The sequence below is a fragment of the Mastigoproctus giganteus genome, chromosome 5 (genome assembly GCF_048544385.1).
Source record: "Mastigoproctus giganteus isolate SK-2022 chromosome 5, ASM4854438v1, whole genome shotgun sequence".
NCBI classification, from domain to species: Eukaryota; Metazoa; Arthropoda; class Arachnida; order Uropygi; family Thelyphonidae; genus Mastigoproctus; species Mastigoproctus giganteus.
In genome coordinates, this window is record NC_143579.1 from 58,596,552 (window position 1) to 58,612,704 (window position 16,153).

General features: G+C 36.0%; 1 protein-coding gene across 1 annotated transcript in view; it reads left to right on the forward strand.

The window, feature by feature from the left end:
- Pink1 (PTEN-induced putative kinase 1) overlaps nucleotides 1-16,153 on the forward strand; it is a 90,351-nt gene that overhangs the window by 12,930 nt on the left and 61,268 nt on the right. The window contains exons 2-3 of the mRNA XM_090374035.1: nucleotides 3,183-3,366; nucleotides 15,253-15,336. Coding sequence (XP_090230161.1) covers nucleotides 3,183-3,366; nucleotides 15,253-15,336 — 268 coding nt within the window. The remainder of the gene's footprint in view (nucleotides 1-3,182; nucleotides 3,367-15,252; nucleotides 15,337-16,153) is intronic.

The following is a 16,153-nucleotide window of genomic DNA, read 5'->3' on the forward strand; positions in this document are numbered from 1 at the left end:
ACAAACACCTCCTCCTGCTAAAATATGTTATGCCATATCCTCCAGCTGATATCCTTGGACATTTTTTGCTTTACCTTCAACTGGCAACCTTTCAAAGCACTCCTTAGCCTAGTGTCTGAATGTGGTTTCTTCCTTATCAAATTTAGCAGCCTTTTTTGCTCACAATTCTTTTCGAATGTCGAAGCTTTCTAATAACCTCTTTGTAGTGTGAATGTCATTTCTTTTTCAAGAAAATGGGGTTTTTTTTTTCTTGTAGTCCATGAGGTCTTCAATCCTGAATTTTTCCATTTCCTGTAAGTCTTTTGCTCGGCCACAAATGCCTGTTTTAAATACTTGTTGAACCATGGTTTAATTTTGTCAGTGACCCTTACCTCTTTTGAGGCACCCAGGTCAGCAATAAATAGGAGCTCTTTCTCAATCAAGTTGATAGCTTTTTCCACCAGTTTATTGTATACAGCATTCCAGTTGTAGGTCTTGAGATGTTTTAAAATAATCTCAGATCTAATGAACTTAAGAGAGTATATCTTCTTGGTTTGACAGGTTTGCTCATCAATGCATTGCTCACCTGCACTATTGGATAGGGAAATTTCACAACATATTGGGTTGTGATCTGACTGGAATTTAGTTTGAGGGGGTGACATTTTTTTATGTTTATCAGATTATGATATAATAAATCTAAATGCTGCTTTACCCTAGTCGGAAGAGTGTCAACTAGGGTCAGTCCTAAGCTTTGGAGGGTTGCATCAAGGTATTCTTTAACTTGATTGCTTTGGGCTAGGCATATTAAAGTCGCCAGTTACAATCATGGGAATATCAGTGCCAAGATTCTCTGAAATCCACACAAGAAGCTCGGTCCTGGTATCTGCACTGTGTTCCAGTGGAAGATAGATAAGGCAGACTTGGATTTCTTGAGCCTTCCTCCTGAAAGACACGGATATGGCTTCAAAGTTTTCAGATTGACTTTGTTTAATTCTTGTAGGATGTAAACTTTCGTGATAAAGGATTGCAACTCCTCCACCCTGCTTATCTATTCTGCTGTCCCAATTAAATCTGTAACTAGAGGATTGTACCAGCAGATCCAGTTGCCTGTTATAATTTAGCCAAGTCTCCACTATACACATAGTGCTTACTCCTTCAAGGAGTAGGCAAGTGCCTGCCTGCCAACCCAAAGGTCGTGGGTTCGAATCCCACCTCAGGCTTGGATCAAAGTACTGCAAAAACCTTGGGAGGTGCATTATGGTCACAGAAGCTGATGTGCCAACAACTACAAAAAAAAAAAAAAAAAAAAAAAAATTAGATTTAGGTCATCAGGGGAGCATGTGAGCACAAATGACACATATGAAGAATGCCTTGTTTTCAGCTGTCTTACTTCTGTGTGGACTTCGAATCCTTGAGCAAACATGGCCTTTATGTCATTCACCTGTGTGTTCGGGGCAAGCCTAGTAACAAAGACTCTCTCGGGTTCTAATGGCTGTAATATTGAACCTCCATACCAATTGGCCATCTGTTGGAAAGTTTGCATGCGCTGTATCTACATTAAAATTGTAGTTTGGAGATTGTGTAGAGGGATAAGAGTTATTATTCCAGATCTGGCTATTATGTACATTTGTTTTGGAAGATACTCTTCGGTTGGTATCCTTTGACATACTCTGATTCTGCTCTCTCCCATAATTCTTGTGGGATAAGGTTTTCCTTGTATTCCCATTTGATGTTATTTCCACATATGTGAGCCTGGAGTACTTTTCAGGCACACTCTATCAGCCTCACATATGGCCAGAGAATAAGAGCTAGATAGGTCCTGTGGTAAGGGAGATGGGGTGACTCGGATAGGGGCCTTAGATCCTTGGTGCATATATTCTACCAGGGGCTATTGCTCATGATTATCTATCGCCAGTGGTTGCTTGATAAATCCTCTAATTTCTCTGTTTCACTGATAGGCAGTAATGGGAGGGATATTTAATACAACATCTTTTGGTCTGTGTCCCACTAATGGTTCAGCATTAATAGCCAAGAAGGGAGCATCCCGTCCGCTTCTATGGAGTATAGCGCCATCCTCTTCACGTTCAGGCTCCGAGGTTTGAGGCACTTGCCGTATTGTTTGGTAATCTCGCTTGCCCCATAGCATCATACAGCTCTTCAGGTCAGTCATCTGGCCTATTAGTGAGCAAATTTCCTGTTTTATTTCTTCATTCTCTGCACGGAGTTCTTGGTTGATAATGAGAAGGGTGGATAAGCATTCGAAAATTCGGGGAAATTTTTCTTCTAAATTATGCATGTATTCTTCAGCCTGGATTGCAACAGGTTTAAGAAATCATCTGTTACACTTTTGAGCATATGTATCATGCCACTGAAAAAGGCTGATTAGCCATAGCCTTAGGTGGGTTTGCCTGTGGGCTGACGGGGGGATTTGCACGAAGACAGTCCTCGGGACAAGTATCACAACCAAGGATGTATAAAATGTCAGAATTGAGTCCTGAGCTCATGTGTTTCCCATTACCATCCTTTAGACAGTCATTTGTTCGTTCATGGCTATAATTTTCATGATCTTTCTCATCTTCTTTATTATTTTCTAAATTATTACTTCTTCCATTGTTTCCCAGGTCACTGTGTTGTGTATCAGCACGAGATGAGAGATCAGCATAGCCACTTCCTCCGATGTGTTGCATTCTTTGGTCGGTGCATTTCTTTCTCCTGCCTGGGGAATCAGGCTTCTGATTGGAGGTTCTCGCAACTCCTGTTTGTTTACTATTTAAGCAGCATTTTCGCACGTTAATCCTTCAGGCAATCGTTCCAACTGCTATAGTAGAGTTATCATGTTGAAGGAATGTGAGCTTCCTTATAGAGAATTTAGAAACAAATATGGGTATAAAAAATTACCTGATCAAGCTAGATATCAGAAGGCACTTGAACTGGATCATACATGACATCTCGATTCTATCAATATAAAAATTTCCTACTATGGAGCATCACCACTTAAAAACAATAATGTGGAACACTGATTTAACCAGCCGCAAGCACAAGCGAGCCAAAGGATTTTATATGGTATTCAATCCCTGTTTTATATGAAAATTTTTTTAGAAGTGTTATATGAAATACCACAAAAATCTGGAAAACTTTTTGTTTTAGATTTTTTTCTGACTGATTATGGTTTAGTGATTATAAATTTTATTATAATTCAATAGGAAATGTTTTCTCATCTTCCTTGGTATGAATCCTTGGCTCACCCTCAGTTTCCTTATGATATAACAGAACTGCCAGTTATAACTACTGAAAATCTGAAATTTGGTACACTTTTGGCTAAAGGTTGCAATGCAGCAGTTTATAGTGCCCAGTGGAAAACTGACGTTGAGGATAAAAATATCAAAAGTAGGTATATTTATATTTCTTCCTTTTCAGAACAGTTGAAATCATAAAACTCCTCTAGGGAGCTTGTAGTCCATGTTGCTTTTTATCATTGACAGTGGGAGCCACTGTATAAAACGTGGAAATGATAGTTACGATCTTTTAACAGTTTCTTAATGTACTAATAAATAGATAAAGAATGCCTGGAGGTTAGATAGTGCTTTTCTCCATACATTGTGTTTTCTAACTAAATCACATTTGTGACTGGATAAATTACTATTTTAGTGTATGTGGCTTAATGTTTTACAGAAAGACTGAGCTTCAAGGAAGACCCTAGGTCACCCTTAAAAAATACACTGCCCTACCATTAATATCTGGGCACTTGCCTTTAGACAAAAAAAAAGCTTTTATTGTGTCATTTAATATTTTGTGCTGAAACCTTTTGCTTTTATGATGGCCTTCAATCTTCGTGGCATACTCTCAACTAGCTTTTTATAAATGTCAGGTGATACGTTCCTCCACTTGGCCTTTAACGCAGTCACCAGTTTGGCCTTGTTCTTTGGACAATCTCGACGTGCACGTACCCGACAATCCAATACATTCCAAAGATGCTCGATAGGGTTCAGATCAGCACTCTGGACTGGCCAATCCAACTTTTACACACAAATGTTCTCAGACCACTCTGTTATTATCCAAGCAGTATGGCCTGGCATGTTGTCTTGTTGTTACAGGTATGGGCCTTCCCCGAAGTATTACCATAATGTTGGAAGTGCATAATTGTCCAGGTTGTCTTGGTATTGCACAGCATTCGTGGTTTGTTGATAACTAACGGGCCCAAGCCAAACCATGAAAAGCAGCCCCATACCATGATACTGCCTCCACCAAACTTCATTGTTGGTAGGATACAACCAGAAAGGAACTGTTCCCCTGACATTTGTCTGGACTGGCCAATCCAACTTTTACACACAAATGTTCTCAAACCACTCTGTTACGACCCAAGCAGTATGGCCTGGCATGTTGTCTTGTTGTTACAGGTATGGGCCTTCCCCGAAGTATTACCATAACGTTGGAAGTGCATAATTGTCCAGGTTGTCTTGGTATTGCACAGCATTCATGGTTTGTTGATAACTAACAGGCCCAAGCCAAACCATGGAAAGCAGCCCCATACCATGACACTGCCTCCACCAAACTTCATTGTTGGTAGGATACAATCAGAAAGGAACTGTTCCCCTGACATTCGTCACACCCAGGAACGGCCATCCGACTGGTAGAGTGCAAACCTCGACTCGTCTGTCCATAGGACTGCTTTCCACTGCTCTACAGCCCAGGATTCGCACTTCCTACACCATATCAATCGGCATCTAGCATTTTTTGGGGGGGTGATCAGTGGCTTGTGAACAGCTGCACACCCATTGTAACCCATATCATGGAGTGTCCTTCATATTGTACTAGTGCTGGCATTAGTCCCAATACTCTCACAGAGGGTTTGTGTGACTTGAGACAATGGCAAATTACGATTTGCACGCACAATTCTTCACAGAATTCTCTTGTCCAGTTTTGTTAGTTTTCGGGGTTTACCCGGCTGTTTTTTTTTTGGCAGATTCAGACCTAATCCTCTTCCAATTGCATATGATGTCACTAACTGTTGACCTAGGGATCCCCAGTGACTGCGATGTCTTGTACAGAATGCTTGCTTATGTGGCATGCTACTATCATTCTATGTTGGAAGCCTATTAATTCTGTTCAATGTGTCATCTTGCATGCCCACTTTTGCAATTGTCTGTTTGAAGCCCAGTGTGCATATTTATAGCAGGTTCTGTGATGTGTTGCATGCATAGGACCTGTTTCCCCATCCATGGAGGGGGTGTCCGGATATTAATGGTAGGGCAGTGTATATCTAAATATATTATTATATTATATCATTTATTTGAATACAGTAGAACATCGATTATCTGAACCACCACTACCCCCCCCCCCAAAATTACAGTATTTACTTTTAGTACACTGATTATTATGCTGAAATATTACTCCTGCCGCTTAATGCATTAATTTCTGATTATTTATTCGAAGATATATGTAGTATATCATAGAAATAATCCTAATTTGTCATGACATGAGTTAAAGATATTATAAATACAGGAGTTAAAAAGCTTTTAAAGTCTTTTCCGAAAATGGTGGAGGAAGAAAATTTTTCCAAGGATGACGTTTACAAGGAAACGGGTCTTAATTGGAAGTCACTCCCTCTTAAATCACTTACATCATGACAGAAAATTGCTGTTCCTGGTTTCAAAACTAACAAACAGCATGTTACAGTTAAGGTGTGTGCAAATGTAAGTGGACAGCATGTTTTACCATTGTCAGTAATTGGAAAATGCAAAAATCCAAGATGCTTTAAAGGTGTAACTTGCTTACTAGTATGATAAAAAAGCACAGAAAAATGCTTGGATTAATTCCAACACTTTTTTTTATTGTTTTAGCCAACATTTTATTCAAAGTGTGAAGAGGCATTGAGAAAATGAGGGTAAAGCTGGTAAAGTTTTGCTTATTATCGATAATGCACCATCCCACCCTCCTCTTGAAAAACTGAATTCAATTGACGAGAACTTCATTGTCAGGTTTTTACTACCAAATGTTACAGCCCTGCTGCAATGGATCACGGTGTTATAGAAAAACTAAAAAATATGTACAAAAAACATCTTGCATTCCTTGCTGTTACCAGATGGAGATGAAGAAAGTGTGGATGAGTTTTAAAAGAAGTTCAACATTAAGAATTTTTGCTACATGTAGCAGATGCCTGGAACATTTTGTCGGAGGGAAATCTGAAAAAGGCATGGCAGAACTTTGGGGTGCTGCCGAAAAGATGGTCACACATGTGCAAGATTTGAATGAAGATGTAGGTGAGATTGTAACTTTATTTCAAGGGATTCCTTGAATTTCTGAGTGTGGGCAAGGTGATGCAGAGGCATGGTTAAACAACAATGCTCATGATCCTGATTATCATATTTTAACTGAAGAAGAAATTATTGCATTAGTCAGGGATAAAGAACATGCCGACTTTATCCAAGGTGATTTTGATGACAGAGGAAGTGGGTCCACTCATCCGGAGGCCTTTGCTGTGAGAAACTGCTATTAGAGAGGATGAGACCTTGCCACGAAAAAAAACAGTCTCGCATGGTTCAAAGAAAAATTCAAGATTACATATTTTAAAAAATAAACCTTCCCAAGATTCGTTATGCTCTTATTTGAGTGCAATTACTTGAGTTTGTTTATTTGTTTATTCCAAATGTTAGACCACACTTGGAATTCTGTGTTCAGGTATGGAGACCGCACCTAAAGAAAGACATTGTTCTTCTTGAAAGGGTCCAGAGATGGGTAACTCGCCTGGTGAGATCAGCAAAAGGGCATCCATATAAGGAAAGACTTTGAATATGTGGGTTGCAGAGCTTGGAAACTAGCCACCTTAGAGGAGACTTGATTGAGGTGTTTAAGGCTCTGAGAGGCATAAGCAAAATGAATGAGAACGAAATTTTCACGGTTATAAATTCAAGTTATGGTATGGGGTGGGGAGATGTTTAGACTGGATTGCAGGAAGTTTTATTTGAGCCAGTGAGTTATAAATTACTGGAATAAGTTACCTACATGGTTGATAGAGGCTGACAGTTTGGGGAAATTCAGAGGTCAGCTGGATAATTACCTGCAGGAGGAGGGAAATGCTTAGGTTGTCCATCTCCTTTTCTCTTATTTATTAATTATTATTTTATTATTATTATTTTTTTTTACTTTTTTCTTCTTATTATTATTTTATTCTTGTTTTTGAAAGCATGTTTAGACAGCAGTATGTACCGCTGCTGTCTAAACATCATACAACCGACATTATTTGATCGTTTATGCCACTATAAAGAAGAGTAACTTCAAACAAATCCTTCTACTTGTGTCACTATATACCAGCGAATAGAATTATTTTATTTATCTAATGCAATACTTGGATAAATTCAATAAAGGCTTTTGGATATTAACAATGAATTTCACTAAGTTAGCCATTGTAGTGTTCTTAAAAGTTACTGTAGGTCTTACAAAGTCCTATCTGTTTTATGTAACCATGTGACCAAAAATATTTCGAGAGATTTTGTTATGTATCCAACGATTCAGCTTGCAAGTTATTGTCCATCATTTTATCTGCTACTAAACAAGTATTAGTGCTATGCAGTGAATTGGTTAATCTTAAATCATAATCTGCCTTATTCAAGAAGTGCAGTTGAATGTCATTTTTGGATAACTTGGATAACTAAGTCACTGTTTTTTGCTGTTTCATATATTTAAATTCATCTTTAGAAAGATTAGGAGCAATTATTATTTTTTTATTTATAATACTATTAATTTGTTTTTTGAATATTTTTCTTATTTATATGACTATTTGATTTATACTTCTTGAATAATGTAGTTATACGGAACTTTTTTTTGGTGCTACACTGTAATTTAACCATTGTAAAGACAATTGTATTCTATTTCAATAAACTTTTCAATTATTGCCTGATTTTAGTTATGCAATAATTGAAAAGATTGCAATAAATTCACTGTTTGCTGGGTTTAAACCAATTGGCTAGAGCCATTGAGAACTTATTTTTAATCATGCTTTCTACTAAGAAAGTTGGTTTGAAAACTTCTTTCCTGCAAATCTTTTTAAAAAGACTTCATTGGATCTTAGATTCACAAGTTTTCTTAAACAATTTTTAACCCTTGGAATATGTTGCAGTAGTCGACCTTTAGTCTGATACATTGCTTAATAGCATGTTTTATTATTAGCATAGTGGCATTCTTAAATACTGTCTAAAAACTTTTGAAATTCCCTTTAATTTTTATTTGGGCAAACTTAGAAGTGATTTGTGCATGAAAACATTTCCAAAGAAAGCAGATGCATTTTATAATGTAAGTATTTGATAAGAATGGTTTTATAAAATTAAAATGTTAGCATGGGGAGGGGGATGACATGCATCTAAAATAATACAGTAGATTATCCATTTTTTTTTTTTTTTTTTGCTTTTATTCAGATCTACTAGTAGAAAACAACTATTAAGGAAATGTGATCAATAAGAACATTTAGTGTTTAAGGAAAATCCTGTTGTTTTGATGTTATTTTGACTTTAGAGCTGAGTAAAACTGCTCAGCTGTAAAGAAGGAAATGGAGGAAAAGTTTCAAGACCTGTTAGATATGTAATAAGGAAAAAATATGTGTACCAATATGTCATTATAAACAGAATAATTTTTCATAAAAAATTAGCATTAGCATAGGCATACGATATAAGAAAGCAAGCTTATGCAGCCTCAGCCAAAAAAAACCCCTCCCATTTCACTCGTCTTTTCACTCCAAATGCTTATCTAGCTCAGCCTTAAATTTATTTAAGCTATCAACTTCCTAATATGTAGGTTAGTGCAAATGCATCATTTTAACATAGCTATCTACCAAAGTAGTTAAATTAATTAATTAAATTGGCATCGTTTGGTTATATCTCATATTGTGACTGCCTTCGCAGCGAGTTGCCATGGTATTGGACTACCTCGAATAAATAACACTTCACCACTGGAGAAGACTGTTGTTATTTATTCTCAGCGGATACCACCACCCAGATGCCACCGTTTCAAAGCTTGTTGGCTTCTCTTCGTTGAGTGGGCAGGTACTCTGGTGTTGCAATAGTGACAACCAAGTTATGAAGTATAACTTCACAATATGAGAGATGCCTGATGGTGCGTAATGATATAGACTATAAAGTATTTAAGGGCAAAGGCCTCATGCAGTCACAATATATCATATTGTGACTGCATGATATTGTCAAAGGCAGTCACAATATGAGATATAACCAAAACAATGCCAACTTAATTAATTAATTTAACTACTTTGGTAGATAGCTATGTTAAAATGATGAATTTGCACTAACCTACATATTAATCATGCTACCTCGTAGCATGTGAGGCCTTTGCCCTTTAATACTTTATAGCAGTGCTTTTTTTGTGACGGTACCCAATGGTACGGCGTACCGGCACCTTTATTAACAGTGGCGTGTGACATTTGGATGCAACGCACTTCAAAATTTATGATGTTCCGTAAATTTTTTCACATGTTTACCTACTATTCAAATAAGCTTAAAATGATTTAACTAAATTTCCATTTTTTACTGTCTATTGTTAAGATATTTTCTATATAAAACTGTATAACCATTGTTATAATTCTAAATTACTCAGTCAGACCTCTGTTTAATTATTTTGAATTCCCCTTGGAAGCTACATTTAAAATAGTTTCAGTTGAGGGAAGAAAGTTTTCATATTGCTAACGGATTAGAAGAGAATTAACTTGGTATGGCCTGTTCGCATTTCTGGCCTTCAGGCAATTAGTGCTGCTGTGTGAATTAAGAGAGCTAAAGTGATTAGTATTGTATAACTTAGCGGTACCTGGTAAAACCTGTCCCACATACGGAGAAGTCGCGCTGGTCAAGAGTGAGCAGATCAAGGGGTATTCCCAATGGACTCTGGCCCACCTTCTACTGCAGTGGTGTCTAACCTTTTCGTACCGGGGCCATATTCAAAAAATTTCAAAGTTTCTTTAGTGTGTTCATTTTCGATATCTTATTGCATGTAAAATTGAAAATATTCAAAAATTTAATTAAGTACAATACACAATTACATTTACTGAACAAAACATTTAATGAGAATTTTTTGATAATAAAATTTAAAATGCTGTTTTAGTTCACTTTCCTCGTGGGTCGTAGGTTGGATACCTCTGTGAATCAACTGTAAACGTCCTGTTCGAGAATTAGAAAGTGATTTTCTTTTACCCCATAAATAATCATCTGTTATTTCGCGGAAGTGCGTTATCCACATTTTTCCGAAAATTTTCCCTATCTCTGTTTACACTTTTTTTTTACCTTGCCTGAATATCCGAATGATACCGATATTTTGGACAGTTTAAAAAAAAGAAAAGAAAAAAATTTAAATTTAAGAACTAGTGACAATACCGATGACGAGAGAAGGAAAACAAGGACAACGAAGGTATTAAACCTTCTAAACACGAATTGTTTGCATTTGGTCAAAATGAAGTTAGAAAATTGTCAATTAGAGTTAATGCAATTCATGGATACCTAATTGATAAGAAGGTTTCCGAAGAATTGAAACATTTGATGAACGCTCTGAGTACGATACCAGTTTCACCGAGTGAATGTGAACGAGGATTTTCAGAAATACTGTTTCTTAAAATTGTGGGCCATCCACTGACCTGCTGTGATCCAGCAAAATATGTCGATTCGTGGCTGCTTCAGAAACGTCATTCAGCAACCGAGCATACAAAGAGCAGGAAAAGAAGTCAGCATAGGGTGTCGGATGAGAACTTAATAAGAATTTGGAATATTCTACAAAAACTTTATTATGAAATTATTTTTTACTTATTTTACTCACATTTTACTTATTATTTTATATACTTGAATAATAATTTATGCTTAATAAACTGTGTTAATATACTTAATTTCTTGTTCTTATTCTAAAAAAAAAAAAAAAAAAAAAATACTAAAGTAACAATATTGGGAGGGGGGGGTGATTTTAGAGTACTTTTCATATCCTTTTAATTTTCAATTTTTCCCGATAGCAAAGAATGAGTACCGGCACCTATTTTTTTACAAAAAAAGCACTGCTTTATAGTCTATATCACTACGCACCATCAGGCAACTATCATATTGTGAAGTTATACTTCACAATGTGAGAACTATTGCAACACCAGGGTTCCTGCCCACCCACCATGCCGTCTGGGTGGTGGTATCTGCTGAGAATAAATAACAATAGTCTTCTCCACTGGTGAAGTGTTATTTATTTGAGGTAGTACAATACTATGGCAACTCGTGAAGGCAGTCACAATATGAGATATAACCAAAACGATGTCAATTTAATTAATTAATTTAACTACTTTGGTAGATAGCTATGTTAAAATGATGCATTTGCACTAACCTACATATTAGTCATTCTACCTCATAGCATGAGGCCTTTGCCCTTAAATACTTTATATTTATCAACTTCCACAACAAGAGATGGAAGTCTGTTCCAGCAATCAACTACCCACTGGCTAAAGGCAAATTTCCCCACATATGTTCTACAACTGTCTTTCCTCAGTTTGAATCTTTGCCCCCTCAGATTCTTAATCTGAGCAAGAGGAACAATCCCATCAGCATTCAGCTTGCTTAACCCATTCAAGGCCTTATACACCTCAATCAGGTGCCTACTCTCCAGGCACTACAATTTTCAGAACTTAAGAAACCTATCTTGGTAAGAGCACCCCTTTGTTCCCCCCTCACCATTCTTGTTGCCCTTCTTTGTACATATTCTAGCAACTCTACATCCTTTCTAAAATGAGGCCTTCAGACCTGGATACAGTATTTAAGGTGTGACTTGACCAGTACCATGTATAACAGGATAATCACCTTCTTGTCCCTGCTAGCAAAATTGCTATATATCATTGACAAGACTCTGTGACCTGCTCTAGCAGCCTGTCTGCACTGTCAGCGAACTTTATATCTGACTGCACAATTGCTCCAGATCTTTTTCACTCTCCACATCCCTGAGTGTAGTACCACACAGTTGGTACGTTATTCTTGGATTACTGCTACCGATATGCAGTACTTTGCATTTGTCAATGTTAAACTTCAGTTGCCACTTCTCAGCCCATTTGCCCAACTTATCTAGATCCAGTTGCGGTATCATACTGTCTTTACTGTCATTATCAACCTTGCCAACCTTTGTATCATCTGCAAACTTGGACATAAAGTCTGATATACCCTAATCAGTATTTTTGATGAATACACAAAACAATAGCAATGGGCCCAGCACCAAACTCTGGGGAACTCCACTAATAACATTAGTCCACGAAGAGCAATGTCCATTGGTTACCACTCTCTGTCGTCTCCCACTCAACCATCCCTTTATCCATTATAGCAACTTGCTCTTAATGCCATATTGCTGTAATTTGTACAGCAGTCTTCCATGTGCAATAGTATCAAAAACTTTCCTGAAATCAAAGTATATGATATCAAAATTATTTTTTGCACCTAGTTCCTTTGTGACCACATCATAGTATCCAGTCACATTTGTCAGACAAGACTTCCCCTTGACAAACCCATGCTGTTTCTGAATTATTACTGCTGTCTTGGCTAGATGATCCTGCAGTGCTTCTTTAACCAGTGACTCCATTATTTTCCCCGGAACAAGGGTTAAACTAATAGTTACTTGTGTCACCTTTTATGTGAATTAGGGATACATTTGCACACCTCCAGTCCACGGGGATCTATCCTAAGTCTCGGGAAGCTCTCGTAATTATGGCTAAGGGTTTGCTTACTTCCTTTGCTGCCTCCTTTAATATAACTGGATAGATCTTACCCACTCCAGGTGCCTTCCTTATATTTAACTTCAACGATTTCTCCTCCACTTTGCTCTCAGTTATTACAAAATCACTTAGCTGCCTGTTATAAATAAGACAGAATAACCTTTCATCCCCCTCTCCCATGCTAACACTTTAGTTTCACAAAACCATTCTTATCAAATATGACATATTCTTCATAATCTAAAATCCCATCTCTTCATTGAGGTGGGGGGACAGTTAAAAAAATACCACAATAGAGTTCTTAAGAGTTTGAAAATATGAAATGAAAAGAGTCTCAAAACAATGGCCATTAAATTCTGAGATTTTAGTGCCTTTCACAAAATGAATGAATGATTTTGCTTGCTGCTATTTCAATGACCTGTTATATATGTAATAAAGAACAAATATGCTTAACAATATGTCATTATAAACAGAATAATTTTTCATAAAAAATATGACAGAATAACCTTTCATAAAAAAATAAGAGATTTATTAGAATAAACTATAAAAAAGAAGGAAATGGGGAAAAGCACAAATAAATATACTAAAGATGAAAGAAATAAAATTTATTTATCAGAAGTTTCTTTACAAAAGCAATATCCTTCTAGGTCTGATTCATGATTAAATTTAAAATATTTTTTATTAAGTTTATATTCTGCAGTTTGGTTATTTTTTTGTGGAAGACATCATCATCATTTAGCTCTTATGGAGCAAAACAGGGTGCCATTAAACAAACTTTACATAGCTTGTGGAACCTCATAAAATTTGTAATGCAACTCTTTAACAGAAAAGGTTGGATATCGCTATATAAAATGAAGTGATACTGTTTGTTTGCTGTATCTTAGTGGAGGATTGAACTTGCTTCATACTTTGAAATCCCATCTCTTCATTGGGGGGGGGGAAGCAGTTCAAGAAATACAAGAATTCTTGAGGTGTTTCAAGATATGAAACAGTTACTGTCTCAAAACAATAGACATTAAATTCTGAGATTTCAGTGCCTTTCACAGAATGAATGATCTTGCATTTGATATTTTAAAGTCACATCTAGAGATTATGGTTATTGCATAAAGTAAATTAATAAATTCTTGAGGTGGGCAGTAATTATAAGTTGGTGTTACATCCAAGTTGTTAATCATATTAATATATAGCTGTATGGTACGACTCACTGAAGATTGGAGTTTAAAAAAATTGGCCAATATGATCACTTTTACAAAAGAGTTTTTTTTTTTTTTAATTCTGGAATATTATATTTCATTTTAAGAATAGTGCACTATTGATTAGAGAAAAAATGTATGAGAAGTATTCGTATGCAGGTATATTGAACAATAAATTAGATTATGAATTTAAAAAGAAAAACTGTCTTTAAATATATAGACATATATTTAAAGACAGTTTTAAGGGAAAAAAAGAAAATCTTGAGAGACCATGCAGCTGTATTGTAAGCCACTAAAAATTGGGGAGTAGAAATGTCCTGATCATTTATTTTATGGGGGAAAAAAATGATAAACGAAGCAAAAAAAAAATAATAATTAATGAGAAATATTCATTCATAGCCATATTATAAACATCTTATGAATGGTACGCAGAATTCTGGCAATGTGACCTCATCATAGTCCTAATTAGGTTACAAAACTGAGAAGGAAAAACCTGCCATTATGGATAGTGTTTACATTTACATTCCTTATAGTTGTACTGAAAATAATTGCAACAAGAAATATCCATCGATGCCCAAGTTATAATCATTTAAATGATAGTGATGATCATTTGTATTACAAAAGAGAATATGGCCTGTCGGTGCTATTGTTGATCCACACATGAATCTGAAACTTGTTCAGGCCTTACAATGGCCCAACCGCAATTGCAGTTTACTAAACCATCATTGACCACAATACAAATTTTAAACTCTTAAATTCTTGATGTTATCTTCAAGTTCTTGTTGTTCCAGACAACCCGATTAAATCAGAACTATAATGCCTTTGGCCCGAACAAATTAAGGTACCAAAAAAAATAAAAATATAAAATAACTAAGTTCTGTGTATTTTAAATAATTCAGTAGTGATTTATTCAAAAGTACAGTTGAATCTCCTTTATCTTCCTTTTGAATAACCAAGTCACTATTATTAAAAAGTCCTATGCTAACTAGATTTTTTTAATTTCATGAAAGTTGACGAAGTTATACAAAATGCTGTAATATTTTTATATTTGATTGAATTATTCTATAGCTGTTTTATATTAAACTATTTTAATTTGTCATTTTTATTGTTACTAAATAAAGTGTTTGAACACATTTTAAATCATAGTCCTAGATTCACACAAAAAAAAAAAACTTGATACTGCACTTTCTGTTGTCGCTTTTCATTCTATACATTGCTAGCACTCAATGACTGAGTGTTAGCAATATATAATAGTTTAAAGGGAAATACTAAGTAGGTGTTATTGAATAGCTTTTGTTGTTTACATTGCTTACATTATTAGTTATCTCTTAATACCATTATGTAGCAGACTTTTTCTTTTAATAGATAGTGATGATGACTTGCTTTCACAGTATATTTTACCTCAGAGAGAAAATTATATGAATGAAGAGTTTCATCAGGTTGCTCCTGGTATGTATTTTCTCACTTAAAGTTATTAAATATTGCCATGGCTGGTTCTTTAATTCAAAAGAAAGTGAACTTTAAAGTTAATATTAGAATGTTCAATAATATATACAAGTTTTGTCCATAAGTAATGCATACCAGCTCAGCCTTAAATTTATTTAGGCTATCAACTTCCACAACAAAAGATGGAAGTCTGTTCCACCACTCAACCACCTACTGGCTAAAGGCAAATTTCTGCACATCTATTCTACGACTGTCTTTCCCCAGTTTGAATCTATGCCCCCTCAGGTTCTTAATCTGAGCAAGAGGAAGAATCCCATCAGCATTCAGCTTGCTCAACCCATTCAAGGCCTTATACACCTCAATCAGATCACATCCTAGGTACCTACTCTCCAGGTGCTGCAATTTGCAGAACTTAAGCCTTTCTTACGAAGAAAGGCTTAAGTTCTGCACCCCTTTGTTACCCTTCTTTGTACTCGTTTTAGCAATTCTACATCCTTCCTAAAATTAAGCCTCCAGCAGGTGGTAGATGACTCATCAACTGGTGCAATACCACCACTTTGCTTATTGGAGGCTTGAAGTGGTGAAACCCATGTTTAGTCTCTAGAGCAAAGTTTCCGGCCCCCCAGTACTTCTCTTTCAACCCATGCACGGTACTAAGTACTATAGGTTTTGATACCTTTCGTGTTTGGGGTTTTCATAAAAAAAAAAAAAAAAAAAAAAAATGCACGACAAAATTTTTTGTAATTAAGTTAGCATCATGAAATTTTTTTTATGGTTACTATCCATATTAAGACATAAACATGCTAAAATAAGAGTTTCT